A 14502-nucleotide genomic window follows, 5' to 3' on the forward strand; every position below is an offset into this window, starting at 1 on the left:
CAAACATGTGGAAACCCCCAACCCTTCCTGGATCCCAGACACCAAAAATGTGATTGTGACACCTATAAAGAACCTAAGGACAGAACCAGAGATGGCTCAATTCGTACTACCCTTTGGCACACTCCACTCATTCCTGGCCATTTTTGTCAGTATTAAAAAAAAAAAAAATAGGTGTTGCTTTGACTAAATTAATTTAATTTCTATTCTCACTGAGGCTATAGGAAGGAAGAGAAGACGACCAGTTTTAGATACCAGCATGGTCAAGATCTTTTTAAGTCACGTTTACTTCATGAAAATAATACATTATGTTTTAAGATAAGAACATTACACTTATCTTTTTAATTGCCAAAATTTTCTAACCATCATTCAAATAACTTCAAAAACCCAGTAAGATTTAAGGGATAAAATGGAATGCTGGACAGTTTCAATGTATATGCTTAGTGAGAATAATGATCCAAAACCAAGCACATTTCCAATTATGAAGGCTACTATGACCTCAAACAACTAGGAGTACTAATCTATACAAGAATAATAGAAATATAAAAACTATATAGTGCCTACTGATTAATTATTCTTACAGCCTGGACTATGCACACCAGAAAAAATAGGAACTTCATGGGTTTGTCTTATGAATTTCAAAAGGTTTAAAAAAGAGGAGGAAGGGCCTGGCTGGTTACCTCAGCTGGTTACAGTGTGGTGTTGAAAACACCAAGGTCCAGGGTTCAAAACCTGTACTGGTCAGCAGGAAAAAAAAAAAGAGAAAGAGAGGAGGGAAGGGGGGAGAGGGGGGGAGAGAGAGAGAGAAGGGAGTCACAGAGAAATGAGCTTCATGACAAGTATGGCAAAGGAGTAAAAACACAAACATAAAAGGCCAACAAGATGAATGTGAGAAGATATTAAGCACCAAAAAGTTTTGTAATTAGAAATAACTATTTCCTAATATTTTATTGCACAGACAAATATGGCTTAGAATTGGATTACTGGACATAAATGGATGATATTGCATTAACTTTCAAGAGCTAGTGCAGGGCAGCGCAGAGGACAAGGATGTGGAGTTTAGAGTCTGGCAGAGGTTACTTGTGAGCCACAGCTCTGCTACCTACCAGCTGGTGTGATTCTCAACAAGGTACTTTGGCTATGACATGCCTGGCTTCCTACTTTATAAAATGGGAATAACACCTTGAAGTTGTTAAGACAAGCGAACAGATATGAGGTTGACGGGAGGAAGAGGGGAGAAGAAAGGGTGAGGGAGGATTCAGTAAAGGGACACAAAAATCAACCACATTGTATATGGATAAAATTAAATTAAATTAAATTTTAAAAAACAAATAAAATAAAATGGGAATAACAGAAGTACCTATACCTTGTAAGGCTGTTAACGTATATAAAAACAGTAAATAAATGGTAGTTATTATTACTTTTATTATTTCTTAAATACTTAAGTATTTCAGTATTAACATAAGCTGATAAATGACACATAAAGGTAATAATGGGCCCAGATCTTGTGATTTTTCCCTAATTTTCAAAGCAAGCTGATATGCGCAAAGAATCAGGGACCTATGTGGGTTCTTAAAAGATGAAAAATATTGCAACCAGAGGCTGATGCAGCTCTTTTTTCTAGAGCAAATCACCAGCCCTTGCTGGACAGATCCCCTGAGGTGGTGATTCCTATCACTTTACTTACTAGTAATTACTTACCATGCTGTAAGTGCAACTGATTTAAGAAAAGTTACTTCATAAATCTTATTTACATAAATTTAATACCTTGGCTTCACTGCTTACAACTGGTTTCACAGGGAACTGGACTTCTGTGGCTTTTAATATTGTATTTTCTTGAAGAATATCTTGTTGAGATTGATTGTGGCCAAATGGCTAAAAAAAAATTGAGAAATTTATCTTAGAAAATATTTTAAAAGAGTTATCATCAGTGAATCACCAAAATACAAATAATTTGTGTTCTAAAATCTTGTCCTCAGTCATTTGAAAGCTGGGATCCATTCACACAGAAACAAGGTTACAACTGATTGAAGGCCAAGAATACCCATTTAACCAATCCTCAACACAGATGAAACACTTTAAGAGGCAGAAGAAAATAATGCTGTTGCAAAATAACTATTTAAGATAAAAATAAAGAAATTTAAAACTTTATTCTGAATATTTTAAAAATAAAGTTTGATTTCAGAACAGATAAAGAAGTAATGAAAATGTCTGAAAATTCCAAAGCATAAAATACTTTTGTGTATAATACACTAATTTAAATCAAATAGCTCTGGAGTTAGAATTAGGAGATATGGGTTTATTCTTAACATGCTGTGAATTCCCAGACAAGTCCCTTATCCTCTCTTACCATACTGATGAAGGGATGGGATGTGGACCAGATAATATCTATGGTAAAGAGAGGTTTGGGAAGAATTAAGACTAAGTTTGATAATATTTCTCTGAGGAGGCACATCAGGAGAGCTATACATAGGCCAAACTCGGGGTGGGAGTGGGGGGTAGTAGAGAGAATGGAGGATAATGATAATGAAAACGTTGGACTCCAGTATTCCTAATAGTAGAAAATGTAAGCACTGTTAACAGATAGTTAAAAAGAAAAGAAAAGCAAGCCAAGTAGACTGGTGTGACAATAAAATAGTTCTGATTCACAGAAATTTTAGAAAGAAATAGAGAAGAAGCCTAGCTCTCCTTGGAAAGATGTAAATTGACTTCAAGTTAGTGAAATTTTCCATTTAAAAGGGGAAAATTCAACTTAATTTATCTCTATATAGCTGAAGCTGATGTAACTTAACTTACCTTTCTACCATAAAGACACTGAAAGAAGATGACTCCAACTGACCACACATCAACCTTGTTGGAAATCTTTGGTGGCTCTTTTCCAACTACAAAACACTCAGGAGGTAAATACCTACAGTTTTTGGGGGGTGAAGGGGTGGAAAGGAGAGGATACTATTAACAATACGTAACTTAAAACTTTCTTAAATGTAAAATCTTACAGCATTAATTTTATCCATACATAAACCTCAGACTTTCATCAATGAAAACTTATCAATTAAACTTCTGAAGCACTTACATTCCTTTATCATGTGACTCTAGAGCCAAAATACAACCTTCTGATAAAGTATATTATATCTATATCAACTTATACATCTACAGAAACAAAAAAATTATGATTAGAGATTATAATGTTCTAGTTTGAGTAAGTATCTATTAATAGTAGAAGAAATCCTCACTCACTCCCCTTAGTCACTGTTCAAACTGTAGGCAATTCTCTTCCTATAATATACAAGGTAGACAGCACTTACTGCCAATAAGATAAGATTTCACATCTCTAGTTTGTAACCCGAGACCCAGCCTAATCTGGCAACAACATGAATTTCCATAATCTGTACTCTCTATTCTCCCCTAACCCGACCCCCCAAATTGGTTAGTCAAAACCAATTAATTTGTTTCCCTACATTGCTCTTTTTCTGCAGTGCTTTTGAATATGACAATCTCTAAATGCCTTCCCTAACCACTCCAACACTTGGTGAGCATCTTTTCTTCAAGACCCACCCAACCCCCATAAGCCTCCTCTGCTTCCCTTTGCTTCTTCCCATGTTACCATAATAGATGTAAGGTAAACTAAAATCACACTAGACTGCGAGCAGCTCAAGGAGCTCTTATGCACTATGAAGATTCAAACATGAGCAGTGTCAGAAATATACTGAGTATTCAAAAATGCTATTTTTTAAATTTATAAATGCTATTTATAAGTTTATAATTTTTGATAAAGGAAAGGTAAAAATAAATTTGTCATCTCAGGTCATAAATAAAAAGATCCATCAGTGATACAAACATCTCACACCTCAAAAATTCAGATACACTAAAAATACTGAAAAGGAATAATACAGCTGTGAGAATCTACTTTTTTAAAAAAATTCAGTTTTGTACACACTATACTAAAATCACTGAGATTTCAGCAGCATGTTAACAGGTCTCTTAAACACATAAAACTTCCTTCAAGTAGAACCATTAAAGATGACCTGTAACTCATTAGTAATGTAAATCCTTTACATAAAACAAGTAAAAGGCTAGATATATTTTATCAATGAAAGTATAACTTAAATAGGAATGGCTCTTAAACACTACTTCTATGCTGTCTCTCCAGGCAAAAGGGTGTTAGCAAGGAGAGCAATTACAAAAACAGACACTAAGACACTTTGCAAAAAATGTCCACTAAGAATTAGTGACAGATGGCATTTGAGGCGAGAGAGAGAGAGAGAGAGAGAGAGATTAGTGACAGATGGCATTTGAGGCGAGAGAGAGAGAGAGAGAGAGAGAGAGAGAGAGAGAGAGAGAGAGAGAGAGAGAGAGAGAGAGAGAGAGAGGGAGGGAGAGGGAGAGGGAGAGGGAGAGGGAAGGGAAACTAATTTTTTTCTAAGAGGTATTGACAAATATTTTAAATTTCTGGGGATAAAAGGAATTTATAAGAGCAATATGTATAGGGCCATCCTGGTTTACCAACTACAGAGCTATACAACTAACATGACTACACAAATAACCATTTTTTTGAACATTGTTTCTATGGGAAATACATTCCATATTTCCTACATGGAAATGCCATGACCGTGTCTCCTTCCTGCACATCCCCTAAAACATAAGCTTCCCTGACTCATGCCCACCTCTAAGAGGGAAATTTCCATGTGCTGCCCTACATTAGCAAAGCCAGAGTGAGAGGGAAACAACTAATGAGAATGTCCTGCAGAGGAAGAATGATTTATTATTTAGAACGTTTTCAAGCTGTCTTCCATGAATCCAGGGTTCTACCAAGAAGCCTTGTTTTTGTTGGCTTTATTTTATTAGGATTGTAAGATTTTGTTATGAAATAAAAATGAGCCTTGTTTTTAAAAGAGAAATGTGTATAAAAAACAACTAATTTAGAATATTAACTTTTAGGGGGTTACAATTTTGAATTTCTCTTTAAAAGAAAAAAAATCCATGACATTATTATCTTAGCCACATTCCTAGGAAATGCCACAAGCAGCATCTGAAACTTTAAAATGGCTTTGAAAGAATACACGAATATGACTAATCTCTGTTCACATAAAGTAAAATCTACACAGACCTGTGGCACCTTGTGGAACTAGTATTATGTGCCCAGGCTAACTGTGTAAAACTGTTGTGGGAACTCTGCAGTCACATTTTTATGTGCAGTCACAATCCTGTGCAATGAAGTTGAGTACAGTTATCTTGCTTCCCCTTAAGATTTAACTCCTTTTGCTAAATTAACTTATTCTGAGAACTAAGTTTGTTTTAAAATTTTGTAGTCTATGTTCTCCACTTCGGTGAACTGCACAATAAGTTTTAAAATTCACATTGAAGTTTGAAGTTTTGTCAACACTTAGGTACTCTGAAGGGATGACATTCATTTAGATTTATATCTATGTTTCTATGGTTCTATCTAGATTGACATCTGTATGGATGAAGTCATTAAAAGGGATTTTTGAGAGTCAAGTTCAAAGACCAAGAATATGTCAAATTTATCCCCCATCTCTGATCAACAAAATATCCATCTCCCACAAAAACTGCAACCCTAAAACCTCTACAGAGAGGGCTTGATGCTTTCAATTTTTGCTTGTAATAATTAATTAAGATATTATATAAAGGTACTTCAAAAAGTTCATGGAACGATTCATATTATCTTTTAATTCTATTTTTCCATGAACTTTTTGAAGTACTCTCATATTTATATTAGTATTTATATTCACAATAAACATCACCCAAGTACTGTAGAAGAAAATCCATGAATTCTCCATGTTAGGAGTTTCTGGCCAGTAGGTACAAAAGTCACTTGCTAATGCCAAGTCATTCTCTCTCCAGTTTGCTGGTATTTGCAGTTGAGAACAGATGAGGAAAAAAAGGACTGACCCTCTAGTAGTAGTCTCCCTCTCAACACAGAGGCTTAAAATCAGCATCTTCACCACAGTAGTCTCAAAGACTATATGAAAATAAAAACTAATTCTCATACAGACACTGGGTACTAATCTAGATACTTTTAATATTTTTAATAATATATTTACCAGTAAGTGCCTGCCCCTTGGGAAGTTAGATCCATTCCATCTACACCATAGCTATCATCATCCATAATCTTGGACAGACCAAAATCAGTGATTTTGATTTCTCCACATGCTGTTCCATCTACCAGAAGGATGTTTCCTAAATATAAAATACAAGATTCTTTTAAAGACACATACATAAAAAAACATTATCTTTACTACTTTAACTTTTGGGAAGTAAAAATACATTTAAAATAATAGTAAATTTGATTCTACCAGTATTCCAATGAAATTTTAAAAACTAAACCAAAAAGCATGTTTTCAGATAACTTGATGAATGACTTTTAAAAACTATACCCTTCAGAACTTAAAAAAATTATTAGACACATTTCATTAATTACCTGGCTTAAGATCATAATGTATAATAGGGGGTTTGATCTCATTGAGATATCTTAGTGCATTTACAATCTGCATTACAATAGACCTAGCTTCTTTCTCTGACATTAATTTGTGTTGCTTCAGATAGAAATCCAAGTCATTGCCTTCACAGTATTCTAACACTGTACAAAACCTACAACAGAGAAGAGAAAAAGAATTAGACATAAATATTACCCAATAGTTTCAGATTCACAAGGAGAAATGGAGAACATTTTATCATCATCACAGAATAGGGAAAGCAAAAGCAAACATATCTTTTCTTAAAAACTAAATCCTTATATTTATTCACTTACGTATCTGTATCCAAGGAGAAATAATCATAGAGTTTAACTATCCTGGGGTGATCCAGTTCTTTGTGTATTCTATACTCTCTGCAGGCATGTCTATGGGAAAAGAGCTGTATTAATTATCCATGACCATTCAGAAATTTTTCAACTTATAAAACCATAAAGTATTACTATTTACTTGTGGTAATTTTCTTTTTTCTCATCTCTCCAGCTTTTATTAAGCTGATGGATCTTCACAGCAGCATACCTTTGTTCATAAAGGTCAAAAGCCTAGGATTCAAAGCAAAAAAAACAGTTATGAACAAAGACTAACTGAATAGCTGAAGAGATTTTTTTTTTTGGTGATAATTTTTGCAATAATATGGAATTAGAATAAACACCACAATTTTTAGTCATCATCTCTCTAAGACTATATATAGTTCAGTGACATTATCAGAAACGAGATACAAATTACATAGTGTAAATTAGAGAAAACCTTAATGTAAATTTTCACATTCGATTTTTATAAATGCCAATATACTGAGTCAAGATAAAACAATAAAACTATTATTTGTTTTTAATATGGACCTGCTCCTCTATATTGGCAGTAGCAGTAAGCACCCAGGAAACCAAATGGCTGTATTGCTTTTTTTGTGGACTGAATAAAAACAAACCTTTTTTTATCTATTTTTCCCTTCTTTTTCACTTTTTTTGAAAAATAACAAGTTCCTGACAATTTAAAAAAAATTCTACACTGTTATTACAAAGCTGTTCAAAACCCATACCGGCCAGCCACCAAAAAAAAAAAAAAAAAAAAAAAAAAAGAAAGAAAGAAAGAAAGAAAAGAAACAGTTCAAATCTATACAAAGCTACATAGAGTAGTATAATAAACCCTTATGTACCCATCATCCAGTTTCAAGAATTATCAATATTTTGCCCATTCTTGTTTCAACTATTTCCTGCTCTCCATGCTTTTTTCCTGCTTCTCTTGGAGTATTTTTAAAACAAATCCCAGATAATACATCATTTCACCAGTAAATTCTTCAGTACTTATCTCTACAAGATAATAATGACTTCAAAAAAATACATATATCATTATCATACCTAACTACATCAATAATTTCCTAATCTCATCTAATACCCAACCTGTCTTCAATTTTCCCCAGTTGTCTCAAAAAAATAATTTATACTTAATTTGTTCAAATCACCAGCCTATTTCTTAAATTAAAAAACTCAGAATGATCAGTATTTTAATACTTCCCATAACTTATAAATGTTTTTTAAAAATACTGAATACCATTAAAGATAGATTTAATAATTTAGATTCTACTGTGATTTATAGACAAAGGTGACCCCTTTAAAAAAGACTCATAAGCTTACATATTTATTAGAAAGAAGATTCCCCAGTCCCCATTCCCCCCATCAATTTTAACTAAAAATAAGCAGAAGGGGAAAAACAGTACAGTTAACTGCCTGCTTTGTTACAAATTATAAAAGCATGAGATCAGTCAGAATGAACAATGTAGTAGTTAAGAATATTCTCTTTGGAGTCAGATGAACTTATTAGCTGAGTAACTTTATGCTAATACTCATCCTCTATGAGCCTCAGTCTTATCTATAAAGTTGGGGTTGAGAGGATTAAATAGGATATATAACATGAAATGTTTAATAAGGGATAAAAGTCAAAGGCAATCATAACAAAGGATATTCAAAGAAAAACTTTTAAGTATATTAGCAATAAAAAGTTAGAGTACATATTTATTACAACAAATTATAAATACATCTTTCTCCCAAGATTAGGTGAGAGGGGTTTCCATAAGGCTACTATAGAAATCACTCAGCAACTGATTCAAAATCTTTTACCTTGGTATAAGATAAAAGTCATTATTTCTTGACTTACAACCTGCTTTTTTTGTTTCCCAATGGATCTGCCAACCATGAAAGAGCTTTGAAGAGGGTGGAGAGAGCTGTTACTAGTATTTAGGTCAGCATAGAAAGTTCAAGTCACTGGGACCCAATCTGCATTTTCTAATTCCTGCGTGAGATTTTGTCTTATCTTGGCTTCCGGCCAAGAAGGCAGAATAGATGGTCCCCAGTGTCACACTCTCCCACAAATCAACCAATTTACAACTATAAAAAAGCAACAATAGCCAAGCTGGGGCAACTAGAGCTCAGGGGAAGAGGAGGAGAGACCTACAGAGTGCATGAAGGTGGGAGAAGCCACGATAAGAGAGTACATGAAAGTGGGAGAACCACTCCGACCATTTCGTGCCACAGCCGCTTTAAGGCTGGAGCTGCTGAGTGCACAGAGAAGCAGGAGCCGGCAAAAGCTGCAGCTGTGCCCTTTGGATGAAGTTGCTTGGAGGTGACAGAGGGGAAGAGGGCTTTGGTGACCTCCAGGCCAGCAAGACCACTAACAGGACTCCTGTGAACTCACATAGGAGCAAAGAGCCACAACAACTGAAAAAAAGGAGCCACTTAAGAGGCCAGTGAGTCATCACAAGGGAGCGGTGCATGGCCCATCCCATGCAAAGTGTTGGCAGCATGGGCAGGCGGTTGGGGGAGATGGGCCCACCTAGGGAACACTAGGGCACAGCAAGGACAGCTGACCAGCACCCAATCAGTGAAGGATCACTCAGAGGAGACTGGTCAGGAATACAGAATTGCATGGGGTGCAGTTTGATGAAAAGACTCAGGAACAGATCAGAGTTTCTACTCAACCCAGGTGCACTGGGTCTCGGAAAGCTGGAAGTACCTATAAAGTCAACCATTAAAACTTGAACTGCACAAAAAGCCTTCCCTAGGGAATCAGCAGCAAAGCACCAATTTAGCTAATCCACACAGCTCAAGTACTGGTCCCCACAGGAAGTTCCCCATTTTAGAAGTAAGTGAAGGACAAAAAATTAGTTCCAGCCCAGGCACATCACCAGTACCTCAGGGACTGCCCAGGGTCCTGAGGTATAGTTCCAGGAACCAGACCCCCTCCCCCACAATCAGGCAAACCACCAGTACCAAGGAGCATGCCAAAAGCATCACCTCTGTGTGGGTTGCCCACCACATGCCACCACAATAACCATGGCTGCTGCAAACGTGGCTAGCTGCCACCCACAACCACACGCAGATGGTCCACCAGCCATTGGAGTGTATTGATACAAGGAGAGGCACCAGCAGAGACCAAAGAAAAGAAGAGCATGTCTCTCGCCACAAAGCCCATTCCAGAGTGACAGAAGAAGCATCTGCTCTACAATAATACTAGGGCACCTGAACACACCTCTCAGCATTGGACAGATCATCTAGGCAACAAACCAACAGAGTTACCATTACTCCTTCAGAAGAACAGAAAAAATCTAGGGTTATCAGAGGTGGGATGGGGGAGAGAGAGGGCGATAGAGAGAGATCAGACTAGGGGCATAAAGAATAAGTATGATTTGTAACAATATATATGCCAGTAATATTGATTTGATAAACATATGTCAATGTTGAACCCCCCAAATATATATAATCAATTATGATTCAAAAAAAACCGTCCTATCTACAGAGCTAAATACAGTTGAAATATTATTGGGCAGTGGTAGAGGGCTGTCATGAAAGCTCATGACAGGCTCATAAGCTCAGCAACTTTTAGGCTGAGCTGGTGCTAACTGCACTTTTTGTGATTTTTATTTTATTATATTTTTCATTTAATTTTTTTTGGTGGCTGGCTGGCTTTTCATGATTTTTTAGATCCAAGTTAGCTATTTTTAGATCCAAGGAAAACTACTGTGACCTTCTTTTCTACCTTGTGGCCTGGGTAAGCCTACTTCAACCATTAAGTGCTTGAGGATGAAGTACCATTAGAATCAGAGAAATAGGAATCGGAAGACAGCTCAAACATTACTCTTGATGAGTGAAAAAGGTGATGCCGATGACGCTTATTGCTTGCCCCAAGTTAAAACAGTTTTTGGTTGAACAAAGTTCAGAAGTGAAATTCTCTGAATCCAAATTCTGTAATTTTTACCAGAGTCAGAACTAGAAACTAGGTTGTCTTCAGTAAACCAGAAAGGCATAGTTCTCATCTCACTGACTAGGGAGGATTTTCTAATAGTAAATATAAGCTAATAAGATTATTAAGTACCAATGTTATATGTGATTTACCTGTGATACCTGTTAATCATTACAACAACCCTATAATGTAGGCATTGTTATTACTCCCAGGAGAAATGAGGCACAGGTTTAAGTAATATCTTCAAGTTTACATACTTAGTAAACAGCAGTCAGGATTTAAACCCACTTGTCAGACTTCAGAATAAGAGCTCTTAATCCCTAGCTATACTAATACATAATGAAGCACAAAGTATCACAAGGCGTTTATAAAAGGCAGATCAAATATGATCTGAGGAGATGCAGAGGGTGAGGTCCTTCTAGAGAAACTGAAGTTTAAGGTGTGAGTATGACCTTTAACACGACTTCACTCCAACCAAGAGCAAATGGGAAGCTACTGGGACTTTCAAGCTGGGAAAATGATCAGATTGCCTCTTATAAAAAGGTCACTGTAGCTGCAAAATACAAAATGAACTGGAGAAAATGCCCAAAAGACAGCAGTCAGTTAGGAGACTCTCAGGAAGAAACCTTGAACTAAGAGACAGCAGGGTCATCACTGACTTAGAAGAGCTTGATGACACTAACAACAGCAAACACAAGGGACTTGTAATATGTACGGGGAGGGGGAACTATAGAAAAGGAGGAGCAAAGGATGGTTTTTGTTTTGACCTGAGGGACCAGGCAGATGAATGGCAATGCTACACACTGAAGCAGGGAGCAGTATTAGAAGCAGGGATTCTGAAGGAGAGGAAAATGATAACTTCTATTTCTGACATGAGTTTGCAGTGCCTATGAAGCATCCATATGATGTGAATAAACTAAATCATGTACACAAACAGGTGTGGAGCTCAGAAGGAAGGTGTGGGCTGGATATACAGTTGGTTGACTGTACTATGTGTATGTACTATGCCATTTTATATAAAGGACTTGAGCACACATAGGATTTGATATCTGCAGGGAGTCCTAGAACCATTCCCCCTCATATAGCGAGTGACAACTGTATGTACCTGCGGGTGGAATTAAATAGATGAACTCAGTGAATAATAGGGGATAAAAATCTTCTAAAGTGAGAATACAGAATGATAAAAGAGACCCTACAAACTCCAATTAAAGGTTGGGCTAAAAGATACAGTGAAAAGGTTTAAAAAAAAAAAGTATAAAATGGTGAACACTGTGAGTAAAACTGTCTACACTTACACACATGCATTTGAGAAACAATGGCCTTAAAATAGGTAGAAATTTGGGTAAATTCAGTATATATTAAGACTTCAGACACATGGTTAAATTAAAGGGTACAATCTTTCCATAAAGGTACTATGCTATCTGCCTATCTTGATTCAAACAGTTATTATTTTTATCAAACTGGCTAATGGTGACTAGGTACCAATTATCAGAGAGATTGGGCAGGTGCAAGGATAGTCTTTAGACTCTGGAGATAACCAACTCTTTTTTTTTTTGTAATAAGAGTCAGGACACAAAATGAGTCCTAATATCAATAAACAAACAACAAATACTTCTTAACCACATACTCCTGTATCTTTGCTATATTAGTGAGAAGAACAGAATAAAATTTACATTACCTTATACACTTCGCTAAAGCCACCTCTACCAAGGAGATGAAGTAATAAATATCTTTCATTTAACGTTGGGTGATCTTTGAACCTTAAGAGTGGGGGATAAAACACTCAGGCACATTAAAAGACACACAAAAAAGTTTCTTCTACAAATTATGCCTTATTATTTTACTCAAAATCAAATATAGACTTGATAATTTAAGCTTTTCTTGATGAACTTACAGAGATTTCTTCTTAGTTCTAAAGCATACTGTAAAACCGTAACAATTTATTTTCATTAATCTAAATCATATCCACAAAGTCTGAACATAATTTTCAGAAAAGTTAATTTTAAATTAGTTTTGTCCCATCCACTTTATTAGTTTTAATCTGAAAGAATTTAGGTTATTCTATAACTATATCATTTCAGAAATGATCTGTATATTGATAAAGTACACATACACAGACCATCATGAATAGGCCTTCTAAGCAAGATACTCATTATTTCACAACAGAAATTGGCCACTTCCAATTCTGATACTCATATTAAACGATGAAGCTTTAAACTACATGACTAGTCTTAAAATGTAAATAGACACCTCTCCTCTCTTTTACACTGATTAATTCCAAGTAGTGCCTTGCTTAATTTTTATTTCTATCACCTTCATGAAGCTCCCCCTAGCCCATGGATATTTTCTCTTTGAATTCCTTTAACATTTTCTATCTATGGTACTCATTGTGATAACCAGGAATTAAGAACAGAGACTCTAACTTTTACTTCTTTTTTCATTTTTTCCCAAATACTTGCATAATGCTGATACACTGCTTACTAAAATACCTTTAGGTGAAATAACTTCTCCTTCACTACTATAACATTAACTTTGGTATTCAGTCAATGAATATTTATTAAGTGCCTACCACATGAACACACTGATTTAGGCTCTGGGGATATTTCAAGAACAAAACTAAGTCTTTGCTCTCATGAAGCTTACATTCTAGTGGTAGGAGAGAGAGAATAAAAAACTGAAAATTAAATTTATAATTCCAGATAGTGATACATACTATGAAAAATACTATGAAAAAAATAAAGCAAGGTAAGGATCCTGAAAGAGGGAATAGGGTGAGGCAGGGACTGCTATTTTAGAGAGGGTGGCCTAAGGACAGCTCTCTAATGAGCATGTGGAATGAAATGAGTAAGCCACTCAGATATTTAGAGGAGGAACACTTCAGGCAAAGGAAATGGCAAGCACAAAGCCCTGATGGGAATGTGCTCGACAAGTCCGAGGAAGCCAACACATCTATGACATGTGAGGGGTGGATGAGAGAGATGTGATGGTGGAGATTACTGGGGACTAGATCATACAAGGCCTTCCAAGCACTGTGAAGTACTCTGGATCTTTTCTAAGTGTGGTGAGATGCCCCAACAAGGAAATATTGTGTTTATGCTCTCCATGGAGGTAGTAACTTTTTAACAAATAAAACTGTGAAATACAAACAATGACTTACTGTGAATTATCTTCATTGTTTATTCTTTTGAGCTCCCGTATGTGAAGATTTCTGACTCTTTCCAAACGTTCAAGTTCTGCCTGAATTTCTGCCTCTTCCTGAAAATGAAGAGAGGGGACTATAACAAGCTCAATTTATTTGCAATATAAAAAAGATATTTTTACCCATGCATCAATTTTTTACAGTGATAGGAAGAACAGTGCATTATAAAGTACCACTGAGTTAAAAGACCAAAGTGCTCTTTTCAATGCCTGAAAGATGGAAAGAGATAAGGCGAAAGCCTATTTCAAGAAACCTCCTCCACATAAAACTCTCTACCTAATGAGATGCTGGGCTTTATTCTACACAAGAAATCTATTTTTATAATGTCTATACTGAAAGTGACTGCAAGGTTGTCTGAAACTGATTTATAACACAAAATGAGCTAAAAACATTTTATTTCTGGTCCACCCAAATTTCAATTTAAGAGGGAATAATTTACTAGTACAAAAACAAATAAAATAAAGATATTTTACAAGTTATAGGAAGAAAGCAAGAAGACAGAACCACTGTCTAGACTTTATAACACTTAGAATACAAATACACACACACACACAATCTGACCACTCACTTTGGATAAATCCC

General features: G+C 35.7%; 1 protein-coding gene across 2 annotated transcripts in view; it reads right to left on the bottom strand.

Annotated features, from left to right (window-relative positions):
• The window catches only part of TLK1 (tousled like kinase 1), a 130214-nt gene that overhangs the window by 1811 nt on the left and 113901 nt on the right, over positions 1 to 14502 (bottom strand). For both annotated transcript variants that reach the window (XM_063089928.1, XM_063089933.1), the window contains 8 exons: positions 13879 to 13976; positions 12400 to 12481; positions 6939 to 7030; positions 6767 to 6856; positions 6437 to 6606; positions 6060 to 6195; positions 2794 to 2905; positions 1765 to 1872 (listed from right to left, as the gene is read on the bottom strand). In XM_063089928.1, the coding sequence (XP_062945998.1) occupies positions 1765 to 1872; positions 2794 to 2905; positions 6060 to 6195; positions 6437 to 6606; positions 6767 to 6856; positions 6939 to 7030; positions 12400 to 12481; positions 13879 to 13976 (888 nt within the window). The remainder of the gene's footprint in view (positions 1 to 1764; positions 1873 to 2793; positions 2906 to 6059; positions 6196 to 6436; positions 6607 to 6766; positions 6857 to 6938; positions 7031 to 12399; positions 12482 to 13878; positions 13977 to 14502) is intronic.

The sequence above is a fragment of the Cynocephalus volans genome, chromosome 1 (assembly GCF_027409185.1).
Source record: "Cynocephalus volans isolate mCynVol1 chromosome 1, mCynVol1.pri, whole genome shotgun sequence".
Lineage (NCBI taxonomy): Eukaryota > Metazoa > Chordata > Mammalia > Dermoptera > Cynocephalidae > Cynocephalus > Cynocephalus volans.